This window comes from Misgurnus anguillicaudatus, chromosome 12 (assembly GCF_027580225.2).
Source record: "Misgurnus anguillicaudatus chromosome 12, ASM2758022v2, whole genome shotgun sequence".
In the NCBI taxonomy this organism is placed as follows: Eukaryota; Metazoa; Chordata; class Actinopteri; order Cypriniformes; family Cobitidae; genus Misgurnus; species Misgurnus anguillicaudatus.
In genome coordinates, this window is record NC_073348.2 from 36,486,356 (window position 1) to 36,499,565 (window position 13,210).

General features: G+C 37.2%; 1 protein-coding gene across 1 annotated transcript; it reads right to left on the bottom strand.

Moving 5' to 3' along the window:
• Positions 1-3,820: 3,820 nt before the first annotated feature.
• On the bottom strand, positions 3,821-12,937 carry gpat4 (glycerol-3-phosphate acyltransferase 4). The gene is made up of 13 exons (XM_055207772.2): positions 12,766-12,937; positions 11,884-12,389; positions 8,405-8,474; positions 8,020-8,308; positions 7,622-7,696; positions 7,347-7,436; positions 7,154-7,247; positions 6,956-7,071; positions 6,008-6,063; positions 5,835-5,920; positions 5,601-5,729; positions 5,266-5,345; positions 3,821-4,477 (listed from the first exon to the last, which is right to left on the bottom strand). Exons 2-13 carry the CDS (start codon positions 12,049-12,051, stop codon positions 4,369-4,371), a joined length of 1,362 nt encoding a protein of 453 aa, XP_055063747.1. The 5' UTR covers positions 12,052-12,389; positions 12,766-12,937; the 3' UTR covers positions 3,821-4,368.
• Between the last annotated feature and the right edge of the window lie 273 nt (positions 12,938-13,210).

Below are 13,210 nucleotides of genomic sequence, written 5' to 3' on the forward strand. Positions count from 1 at the left end.
TAAATTGTTAGGCTGCATCACAATGAATAGAATAAGTGGAGGGTCTTGTAATCCAGCTTTTAATTGTTTGAAAAAGCTTAACCAAAAATTATTTTTGAAAACACGGCATTGAAAAAGTCATTTTTAGTGAGTGGAACAGACTGGTAAAATTAAGGCAAGCTACTAAAACAATTTCTCCACCCAGATAATTAGTTTAATTACCACACATTTAATTCTAAGCAAAAAATGATCTTGTTTTTGCCCTTTCACAATCACAAGGCACTGTATATAGTACCCAAATGCTTCCTCTGGGCGTAACGTCATAAATTAGTAATACATCTTTAAACTTCTAATATTAGATGTGGTGTCAACAACAGCCATGTGTCTTCATGCATGCATTGTCACCATGGTGTGCTTGTATTGTCCCTGAAACTCGTCGATCAAGGCTTTCATACTTCAGCATGGGAGTGGAAGTCAACAGGGCACATCCCTTTATAAACTCTCTTTCAATGTGTCCCTTTATGTCATGAATGTAGGTTAGCCTAAGGTGAACTGATGCCACAACAGAAAGAGGGGAACATAAATGGAAAAGTTAAAAAGCATCAATACTGTGGCTATATGCAATTAGTTGGCTGCATGCATCACCAAGGCTGCCTAATTTCAAAATATTAACAATTATAAAGGTAGTCAATTTCTAATGCATTAGTAGCCTAAATAATAGGAAAGTACTGCCCCCTTATGGTGAACTTGAGAGTGTTTTAATGCACATACTGGAATTGATTTATGCTGAAATCTGCATATTGTGACGCATAAGATTTAGCTTATCTAGCAGAGCAATTTAAACCTTACCCATTATTTTCACATCCATTTTTTCCTATACTGGAAGTCATTGGGTGCCATCATCTTTGTGGTTACCATTATTTATCAAAATCTTTACCTTATTTTGATAACCTAAACAACATGAGGGTGAGTAAACAATGCATGTTCATTTATTTCCCTTTGTGGTAAGGCAGTCATTTAATGAATCTTTAACTGGACCACAAGAGGGCAGCAAATACTTAAAAAGCTTAAACATTAACAATTTTCTTGTGCATGAAATTATTTGGTTGTAGGGAGTCAATGCAAACTTATTGTAGCTACAGAGGCATTTTGATATTATTTTGAATAGAAGTATGCATCACTTTTATTGTCTTCGAGTTAAAATTGGCTCATGGCTCTGAAATAAACATGAATAACCCTCAAATTCATGGACCTTTCAAGGACTTTCCAGGTCTAATACCCTCAAATTCAAGGACTAAATGTGGGGACACATTTCAAGTGAGAGCAACCTTACATCGTGTTACCTTTTAAGATACATTGTTACAGTTCCCTTTCAAGGGAACTTGCACTGCGTCACTGTGGTGACACTTTTGGGACACCTCCAGGGGTAAGTGTGTCTGAATGTGTATATCAAATTTAACCAATAGTGAGGCTTAACAACAAAAACAGGGTGATGCAGGAGCCAGGATGTATATCGATATCTGAATTATTGCCAAATACGACGTTACAGGGATGCAGGAAGTATGGCATGGTAGACGCAGCGTCTCGTTCCCTTCTCAGAGTACAAAAGTTACATACGTAACCCGAGACGTTTTCATGTGTCAAACACAACTATGCAAAAAAGCATTTTGGTATGAATCACCATTTGCATACAGAATATTTAAGCATTTAAAGTGAACACGTGTGCTTAAAAAGTCTAGAATTTTATGATATTATCCTACACCACAAAGAATAATATGGATTTTTTTCCGGAAAACGTCTTGCATAAAATAGATTCAAGCACTTTCAATGCCCTGTATCTATATAGGCCTATGTATATTTTCAAAAACTTCCCAGGGGCTTGAAATTTTCCCCCCAGATTCACAAACTTTTCAAGGACCCATGGGAACCCTGCACTTTTGGAAGTATGATCTCTTTAAAGCTTGAGAATTTAGTAACCTTTCTGTACTTCTGTGGATTGGACTCTAGTTTCTTTCCTGTGAGACCCTTAAAATCAGATACAAATACTGAAGTAAGAACAATGGGAAACATGTGTGTGATGTTCTTTGAAGGCATCACCGCATGGGTCTGGTCCGTCCTCTTGGAATGACCTGACATTGTTTGTATGTTAGCTTTGGAAATGAAACCAGGTTTATTCTCATAGTCTATGAACATATAACTTTAAGACTCCTGGTTTCATTTCAGCAAGCCTGTGGGGCCAACATTACAGGGATATCATTCACTCACTGTTGTTTGCTCCTTCTTTCTTTGTTCTTCAGAACCATAATGCAGATTTTTTTTATGTGTTGTTGTTCTAGTTTTCTGGTTAGGATGGGCGTGGCTAGTGATGCCTCTTAAAGTTTTAAAAGGACCCAAAAGAATTCAAAAATAACTTGTTGTATATTTTTATATTTCCTGAAGGCATACAAAAGGGTTTGGTGGGAAACAAACTAAAATATAATCCATTATTTATTAAAGTCTTCTTTATTTCAGGGTTCCCACACCTTAGTTAACTTCAAATTCAAGGACCTTTCAAGGACTTTCCAGGTCCAATACACTAAAATTCAAGGACTAAATGTGGGGACACAATTCAAGTCAGAGCAATCTTGATACCTTTAAGATACATTGTTAAAGTTCCCTTTCAAGGGAACTCGCGCTGCGTCACTGCGATGCCACTTTGGGGACGCCTCCAGGGGAAGTGCGTCTGAATGTGTATGTAAAATTAAACCAATGGTGAGGCTTAACGACAAAGACCGGATGACGCGAGAGTCAGGAAGTATATCGCTATCTGAAATATTACCAAAGACGGCATTACAGGGATGCAGGAAGTATGGCAAGGGAGACGCAGCGTCTCGTTCCCTTCTCCCTTCTCAGTGAACAACAGTTACATATGTAACCTGAGACGTTTTCATGTGTCAAACACAACTATGCAAAAAAGCATTTTGGTATGAATCAACATTCGCACACAGACGATATAAGCATTTAAAGCGAACAGTTTAGCACGTGTGCTTAAAAAGTCTAGAATTTTTATGATGATATCCTTCACTACAAAAGGAATAAGGAGGATTTTTTTCCAGAAAACTTCTTGCATAAAAAAGATTCAAGCACTTTCAATGACCTGTGTCTATGTATGTAGATTTTCAAAAACTTCATAAATTCAAAGCCCTTTCACCCAGATTCACAAACTTTTAAGGATATCAAGGACCTGTGGGAACCCTGATTTCAGTAAACATTCCCTATATCTGAACTATTGTTTATGATGTTTAAAGTGTCTTCTGGAAACTTAAAACACATGTTGAGTGGAGTTATTTATATAACACCTTTGGGTCCTTTTGAAGTTTAAAGGATTTTCTGGTTACTATGGGAGTGGTTGGTGACTGCCTCAGGCACCATCCACCTCCATAGTAAACCGAAAACTAACCATTTAAAAAAAAATCTGCATTTAGGGTTCTGAAGTACAAAATAAGGCATGGTTCAAAAAACACGATCGTAGATAAATAAAGACAAAGTATCCATCCCTTTAACTTATGACTAAAGGACTAGTCAGTTAAGTGCATGAATGATTAACTGGTTTCTCAACCAAACATATACAGCCTGAATGCACTGTAAGTCGCTCTGGATAAAAACAACAGCCTAATGGTTAAATCTACAACACACATCCCATTTTTTGTTTTGAGGCTCCTTTTTATGATCCACAACATTGTGACCATTAAACTCCAGAATAACAGAGATTATTAACAAAAAAACTTGACCATAAGTTAAATATTGAAAATATCATACACCCTAATATTCAGCATTCACATAAAGGGATTTAAGAAACAACTTAAAAAGAACAATGACGGTTTATTAAAAAAAAACAGCACACATGAGAGGCTGCCATGAGAAGATGAACGCTGAGCAGCTAAACACTTAACACATGATTCTTCAGACTAACAATACTAAAGCTCTACGCACATAGTGTCCTCTTTTACTTCCAATTTTTTATAAGCTTAAATAAATCACTTCAAACCCCTCCAATCCTTCTCCTCAGGGGCATCATGCATTACAGTAAAAGAGCACAAATATTCAAAACGGTAACAGACTGTGAAGAAAGCGAAAACCAAAAAGTACGTCATGTGTAACTGTCACTCCAAACTGAAATCGATCCTGGATTTAAAGCCACTGAGATGATCGTGCAATAACGCAAAAAGCTCCTGAGGCGCAGCGGTGAGCCGAGGATCTGGCAACACACTTCGTCCCACCGGCTCATGCTTCTTTAGTTCTGTTATACAGATTGATTTAGGAAGCCAGTGTAGGGCCGGACTGCAGAGGTTTCGTTTCTCGTTGCGAGCGCTGTGCAGCGTTTAAAGTCAAGTGTGCAGCTGAGATCCTTCAGGAGCTGCTGCCATCTTCACCATTGCCCACCAAAACCTTACTGTAAAGTTTCTGTTGCTCCTCTTTATAAACTTCTTTGACTTTCCCTCGTTTTAGACCACCATCCCTGAAACAAAACACACAAAATATCTAAACCAAATGGCATTTCAACTAAAAATAAAAATAAACGAATAAATGAATGAATGAATAAATAAATAAATAAATAAATAAATAAATAGGTGTTCTTGAAGAGTTAAAGGATTAGTCCATTTTCCTAAAAAAAAAATCCAGATAATTTACTCTTGTTCAGTCGAGAAGAAATTACGTTTGAGGAAAACATTCCAGGAGTTTTTTTTCATTTTAATGTACTTTAATGGACCCCAACACTTAACCGTTTTTTAAAATTGCAGTTTCAAAGGAATCTAAACGATCCCAAACGAGGCATAAGGGTCTTATACGAAACGATTGTCCTCTTTGTCCACACTTAAACACTGGGACGTAGTTTCGATACGTCATCCGTGACCTCTTGACGTGATGATGTATTGCGTGAGATCGCGCTGGTGCGTCACAGGACCGGAGGAGGACGAGGGGTTGTGGTTTAGAGGTGCACTTTTTTTTTGTTGCCAAAAATGACAGTCGTTTCACTAGATAAGACCCTTACGCCTCGTTTGAGATCATTTAGAGTCCTTTGAAACTGCAATTTTAAACTGCATTAAATCTGTTAAGTGTTGGGGTCCATTAAAATGAGAAAAATCCTGGAATGTTTTCCTCAAAAAACAATTTCTTTCTGACTAAACAAAGAAAGACATCGACATTTTGGATGACATGGAGGTGAGTAGATTATCTGGATTTTGTAAAGAAAATGGACTAATCCTTTAAGCTCTATCACTGCTGTGTGTTTTTACAGGACCTCACCATAACAAGTCTGCCAGGCCTCCCTTTCTAGCAATAGCAGCTTTTACCCTGTTGGCAAACTGCACTGCGTCCTCCCCTTCCTGAATGAAAATAAGACATTAGGATTTCAATCTTAGATTCATATGAATATTATTTTTATGTATTTATTATTATTATTATATAATTTTATTAACCAATGCCACCAAATGGAATAGCACAAATCATTAGCTGTTTCCCACAACACTCCCTCAGGCCAATTTAACCGTGACCAGGATGTCACTTTTGGGGACAAAAATGTAGAAACTAATTTAGGGACAACTTTAAGTTTAATAAAAATAAAACTTTTAACAACTAACCATGCGGCTCATTGGTGGAAGGTACCAGACGCTGCACACAATGCCCCAGCTGCTCATCATGTGAAGAAGATAGTTCACCATCCCAAACTTACTGCTGTTCCAGAACGCATCACCAAACCTTGGGTCATACTGCCGAAACATCAAAATCAGATGATCAGATTAGCCAATCACAACAAATACATCCAAAACTGACTATATTTGAAGATGGAAAATAAATTGTTAGACGTTTTTTACCTTTATGGCCACAGGGTAAACCGTACAGCCGACCTCAAAGCTTCCCTTCTTGAACATCATGACGGACGTGTTGTTAATGCAGGTTCCTTAGGAAACAACAAAAATCTTATTTTTTTCTGTATGCATCATAACTCAACCATGAATTCGGCAAAACCTCTGCTTTTAACACTGACCCTCTGGGAATATGAGGATAGGGAGCTTGCTTTTGTCGGCGACGTGGTCACTTAATCTAAAAAAAAAGATACGAGGTCAAAATGCAAACATATCACAGTCAAGTGATTCTCGCGAAATTAGACTTAAGAGGTGTCATGAAACATTTTGATAAAAAATGTAAATGCAAAGTAAGAGTATCAAAATAAGAAGCTTACAGTTATTTTGCACATGATTTCAAATGACATCATACAAACCAATTTTGGTGTTTTTTCCACATTTAAGGGAAAATTTGTCATTACCGCAACGTGTCCATGACTGGAATTGGGTTCTTTGACATGACAATATTTATAATTAAAAAATCTAAAAAATAAAAAGCTTCAGTGCATATTATACTATAAACATTTACAGTAAAGAAACATGTGGTATTTGGTGATCATTGGTAAATGTAGAGACAATAATAAGGAATATAAATGTGTCCAAGACCAATTTTCTCATCCTCCGCAACATTTTTTCAATCATTGTTTAAGCCTTCAAGGAACTAACATTAAAAAAAAAAAAATAGATGGAAGGGACATAATTGACTGTGACACACAAGATGGCTACTAGGTTAGCAGTTCTTAATTTTTTTTAGTACCTAGACAACTTTTTAGTTCTCATTACCGAAACATGAGTTTGTAAATACATATGTTTAATGTAATATCATGTTGCGGTAATGATGCAAATGTACATGAAAAATGTAAACATTTCTATAGGAAATATTTTTAAATCCTCTAAAAATAATGGTTGTAGTAAGTTCAGATCTTAATCTTATGTGTGCAAAAAAAACTGCCTTCAAGGGCTTTTTAAAAAATCTGATGGTGGACACCCAAGTCTGGATTTCGTGATAATCACCCAGTCGCTACCAGCAATAAAACACCAGAAATGCTTATTAAAGCAACCAGCAAAATGCATGTGATGTAGATACCTACCGTTTAGCTACTAGATGTCGGTCTTTGACTTCAGACCTCTCGAACCAAATATGCGGACAGGCTTTTACCATCGCCCTCTGAATGACACCCATGAGACCACCGTGAACCTGACCCACCTGATTCACATAGTGAGAAAAATATCTAATACATATTTCCCCATAAACATCAATACAAAATCACAATAAAACATCACACTACCATAGCATAGCATCCATCACTGGCCAGAATGATAACGTCGATAGGAGACGTGTGATTTGCCACGCAGATTCCTCCATTTTTCGGTTTATTCTCTCTAGAAAGTAAAAAAGTTTAGTGTAGAATGGCATCATTTAGAGAATAATGATGGGTTACGCAGGAAGGTTTACCGCAGGTGTTTGTGTGTAAATAATACCTGTCGTGGTAGGTGATGATGGCAGTGAGGGCTCGCACACATATGCGGTAACACATCAAATTAACCTTATCACTCAGATAACTCTTCAACCTTCCATAAGAGCACACAAATGACTTCACTATAAACACTGCACATACTTGCACAACTGTTGCCTTTTAATGTGATTACTTACTAAAAAAAGCCCAACCAAAGTCTTTTGGGTCTCTCAAATTATGCTATAAGATTTGTTTTAAACAATTGTGCATGAATTTTAAAGAGAGTATCAAGAGACATACCTTCCATTTGGTAACAAGCCAACAATTGACGTCAGAACCACAAGTAGGCCGACACCAGTGAAAGCAAGCGTGACCCTGTAAGGAGCCAAGGGTTAAAAGCTGAACAAAATCTAATCATGACACTGCTCAACTTAAGAACTGAACTGTATTATATCTGTGTAGAAGATTAAACAGCTTATGCAAATGAATGTATATTACAAGCAAAGCAACATAAAGTAATGCATGTGCTTCTTTGACAGTATTTTTTAAATAATATCCAAGTCTATAGTTTGCAATGTATGGTACATGGCAATGGTTTTAAAAAGTGTCCAATTATCCTTAAGCACCCTACCTAGCAAGTGCAAAATCATTAGGACCCTAACCTGAAAGTGTTTATACAGCCACACACATCGTCTTACCTGAGTGGCAGCAGAAACCCGTAACGGATGAGCACCCCAACCCCCCAAAGCACCGTGAGTCTGGTGCTGATGTGTTGTAAGTTGTAGTTGCTGCGGGTCAGCAGGTTCCAGGACTCCAGCTCCTCTGCAGAGAAGCGCTTGGTCACCTCATCGTCCACGATGCTCTCCACGCCTTTCCGGCAGAAATAGAAGATGTCAGACATGTCAAACTCGGGCTCTGGGCCTCCACCACCGCGCCTGATTTCTTGAATCTCCTGCTCGAGGGACACCGGCTCTTTAGCGATGATGCCTGAGCGGGATAAAGAAAGAGAAAAACTCAATTTTTTGATGCTTGGGAAGTAATGGGGCTGGTAACTCATGTGATTGATCTTTTAAAGTGACTAACCGTTGCTGTTGGGTTTGTAGAGATGCTGATTCTTCTCTTTTGCTCCTCTCTCCATCCTTAAGGTCGCCCACTGAAAGCAGAAGAGGAATTTATTGAGATACTGTAACTCTATAGGTGATGCCAGAGTGATAGCACAATATTTGAGCATTGTAAAATCATAGCACAACAGTGTATTCCTAAGCATAAATACTATAATGTAAATAGCCTAAAGAAATAGTTTCCTGTTGGTGTGTAGATCAGTGGTAGTGCATTGCGTTAGCAGTGCAAAAGGTCATGGGTTCGAACCCAGGAAACACACATACATTTCATGAGTATGGCTTGTAATGAACTGTAAAGGGGTGAATTAAACGACTTGCGCGAGTAGATTACATACAAGGTCAATGCAAAGACACGAACAGACGCTGACGTGGGGCAATGCGAATGATGGAAATTGGGGCGACGCAATTAAAAACTAGGGCTGCATAACAACTAATCACAACTAATTGTTTGCAGAATAAAAGTTTGTTTACATCATGTATGTGTGTGTTGTTGTGTATAATAATTATGTATATATAAATGCACACACATGCATATATATATTTAAGAAATATTTACATGTGTATATATTTATATGTAATTATAATACATAATATATACACACATTTGTTTCTTAAAATATTTTATATATATATATATGTGTGTGTGTGTGTGTGTGTGTTTTGTATAATAATTATGTATATATAAATACATACATGTAGATTTTTATAAAATATTTTAAGAAACAAATGTGTGTATATATTATGTATTATAATTATATATAAATATATGAAGAGTTTCGTTGCAAAACGAGATAACCACTGTTTTGTTAATTGTTCAGAAATCTCATTTTTTGGTTGTGGATTCCAATTAATTTCAATTCAACTGCAGTTGGTTTGTTTTGATTTAAACCTTCATAACTTAAAAAATAAAGCTAAGTAGCACCATAAAACAAAACAATAACATGATAAGATAATAATAAACATGTTTTGACAAAAATGTTAAAAAATGGATTTATCTCGTTTTGCAACGAAACTCTTCATATACACATGTAAATATTTCTTAAACATATACATGCATGTGTGTGCATTTATATTTATACATAATTATTATACACAACAACACACACACATACACGATGCAAACAAAAACTTTCACTCTGCAAACGATCGGCCGCGACCAGTTGCCATGCAGGCCTAATGAAAACACGTGATATTCTCCTCAAGCGTGTTTGTGCAAGTTGAAAAAGGTTTAACTTAAACAAAGAATTTGCATGACATGAAGTTAAATCCCACGAGTTATCTAGAGCGAGGAACAAGATGCTTTGCGTTTGGTGTGTATGCAGCATAAATCATTTTGGATAAATGCACAAATGTAAATAATCAGCTGAAATTAACCTGACTACCCAACACCTAAGTGCTTCGTCACTTCAGTTTTTCTTTTTGTGCAGTGGTTGACATGATTTACTTTAGCCGATGGTGCGAAGCGTACTGAAAAACTACGTCAGACAACCCTTTAAAACCTGCCTGACGGCCAACCACCAGCTTGGTGTGAACCTAGCTTAACAGTGACAACTACCCTAGTCAACATTTGAAGTGCATCAAAAAAGTTGTCCTAAGACAACAACATGTGTTTTTGAAACTTTTATAAAAGGTTTGATCCACTTAAAATGTTGACATGTAAGCCATCTGTTAATCTGAGCCATGTAAAACTGGGAAATATTCAAAGTATCTATTTAAACAAAGTTATCTCGTGGCTATAATTTGTTTGAAATCGCATTACATGACATATCCTGTCAATGTCAGGCTGATCCAAGTCCCCGAGAGGACATCTAATGTCCCCTGTGGAAAAGGCAAAGCGAGAACAGCCATTGGGAGCAAATTCCACCGAGACACAAAACATCAGTACGGAGAACACTGCCGTTGATCCGTGCATGCTCACATGGAACTGGTGCACAGCCAGAGTCTCCGAAAACGAAATTATATTCACACATAGTTCAACAAGCTCATTACTGATGCCCTTTTGGATATGTCTTGTTTTAAAGCATTTCTTTTCATTATTTTTGTTAACCCGTTTTGCAACGCATTTGTAGAAACATTAAATAGTAGGTGTTTTTTAAAACATTTTGAAGTGAAATTAAAATTGTCGATTTTTATCTATAATGACATGTTTGATAAAAGTGATGAACAAAATTACTTTCACTACAAATCTTATCGGAGAGCAAATGTACCAGGGGTTAAACAAGTCAAAAGAACTGATTTGATAAAACTCTCCAAAATAGAAGACTAACAGCTAAAATTATTCATAAAACACAGACTCACTGCAGTATTGTGCATCTGCGTAATGTTATATAATACTACATTATCAGTGGTGTATAAAGACCTTCAAAATGAACTGTATTGTTTTTATTACCTTAGAATGAGCCATTTTTATCTACATACACCGCAGGTCCACTTACATATAAGCCGCCATTGTGAACTGTATTGTTTTTATTACCTTAGAATGAGCCATTTTTATCTACATACACCGCAGGTCCACTTACATATAAGCCGCCATTTTGCGCCGCCATGTTTCTACAGTATGCCTAATATGCGGACAAACTGATCTATCGAGCATGTTTTGTCACTAGGTCATCTCAGATAATGATGTGTTTGTCTTGTGATGGCTATCGTAGCTTCTCTATGCATTTTGAAATGGAGGGGTATACTGTAAACTAAACCATTGGTTGCAATTCACAATCTCACAGCTAGATGCTGTTTAAAATCTACACAGTGGACCTTTAAGGCACTTTGGATAATAAATGATTAAAGGTAAATGTATCTGTGCACTAAACATTTCACTAAGCTAGTCTTTTCTATGAATTTCCCTTTGGGAATCATTAAAGTGGATTTGCTCAAGCAAAAAGAGCAGCCGAGCGCAGCGTGTAAAGCCGGCCGTGTGCTCTGCGAAAGTAAATGACGACTCTCCCGAAGGCACTGATGATGCTCTGACTCAGAGGGATAGAGATGCTGCGGTCAGGAGGAGTGAACAGTCGAGCTGCTGTCAGATTGGATCAAATTCTACTCTTCTGGGTCACATGACTGTATATTCTGGGAGAGTTAGTCACTGGAAAATAGCCATCTGGAGTTTCCCTGGGAGTGTGCAGAGGGTCGGGATAAGAATGACTCCAATGGTCCAGATGGATGAGAGATGACGGGAACCGTATGAAATCATCAAACACAGGTCCCTTTCATGACAGTGAGGTCTGAGATCTAAAGTTTATTTAGGTTGCTTCAGTAAATCTAAAGCAAGTAGCAAAAAAACAAAGCTGTCAAGAGCCAAAAGCTTCCGTGAATTACCTTACTTATACGTGGACTTAAAGCAGTTTAAACCCGACATTCAAGTTCGACTATTTATAGTGACTGAGAGGTAACAAATAAACCATCTAAAAACATATTCTTGACTTACAGCAAATCTAAACTCACCTCAAAAAGCTTCAGTAGTGACTTCATATAGAGTCTTCGGATCCCGAAGGAAACCCCTAGGATGGCCGGAACGATGATGAAGACCAACAGAAGGGTAAACCAAAGGGTAAAGGAGATGCCCAGGAGCATACAGATCAAGCCGTCGAATGGGAAGAGGTAGGACTCCATCTTGACTGTGATGCTGCAGGTGCGTACGAATTCAAAGAGTGTAACAAGACTACCTAAATATAAACTGGACTCTATAGAGCCTCAGTTTCAGAAGCCTACGCTGAAACAGTGCCTTCATGGGAACATGAAAAACAAGCATTTATGCCTGGAATAATGTGAAAGAGCCATTGAGTTAACCCTTTATAATGTTACTGAGTGTAAACAAGACATGGTAGGGAATTAAATATCTGCGTTTTTAGTGTCTCAATTTCCAATCAGTCCTGGCACTTCTGATGAAACAATGTTTAAGCTTCTGAAGCAACTGCAGTGCACATGATCCCAGGCCATCTCTGATACATCTAGAAAGAGAAAGATACAAAAACACATCCAGATCCCATCAACTGTGAGTGAACATCAACTATTACTCGCTTAATGAATAGATGAATTGGCACGCGAAAGAACATACAGTTGCCCCATTGAGCACCAGCTACACAGCTAAATATCCCAAATATTACACAATAAATGAAGTACTTCAACCTAGCTTTTAAAATAAAGAAATAAATATCATAAACGAGTCAAAATTGAGAATATTAAGTTTGCAGGAGACATTATTTGCCTTTTAAATGTAACAAGTTAAATGAAAGAAGGCTAATGTGCTAATCAACCATTTCATTTAAAGCCGTAATTAAAGCGACAAACGTCGTTAAGTGTATAAAATCCGGTGTCTACACTCACCTATTCCCCGCCGACGACGTTTAAATGCTAACCTTTTATGTCCGAAAACATCATTTTTTTATATTTAGCCATCGTAAAAGCAGCTGTTGTTGTTATTCAACAAGTTTAGAGAATCGGCAGCGCGAGGCACTCCTTCCGGGACATCCGCTTCCGGTGGGCTCGGCTGTTTTGCCATTGGCTAAGGAGCGTAAGTTCCGCCTCATTTTCCACGTGTTTTCACGGCGGTGCCTGATCAGCTAAAGTTGGTCTTTATTAATAGTGATTTTAATTTTATATATTTTTTGCAAATCAGCATAATAACTTTTATAATTATTCATATAAAACTATTTACAATTTAACGAATTTATTAACGATTTCTCCAAGACTTTTAAAAACAGAACGAAACGAGGTAATTGTAAAATTAATTTTGTTATTTATTTTGATATTTATTATTTATTGTAAATGA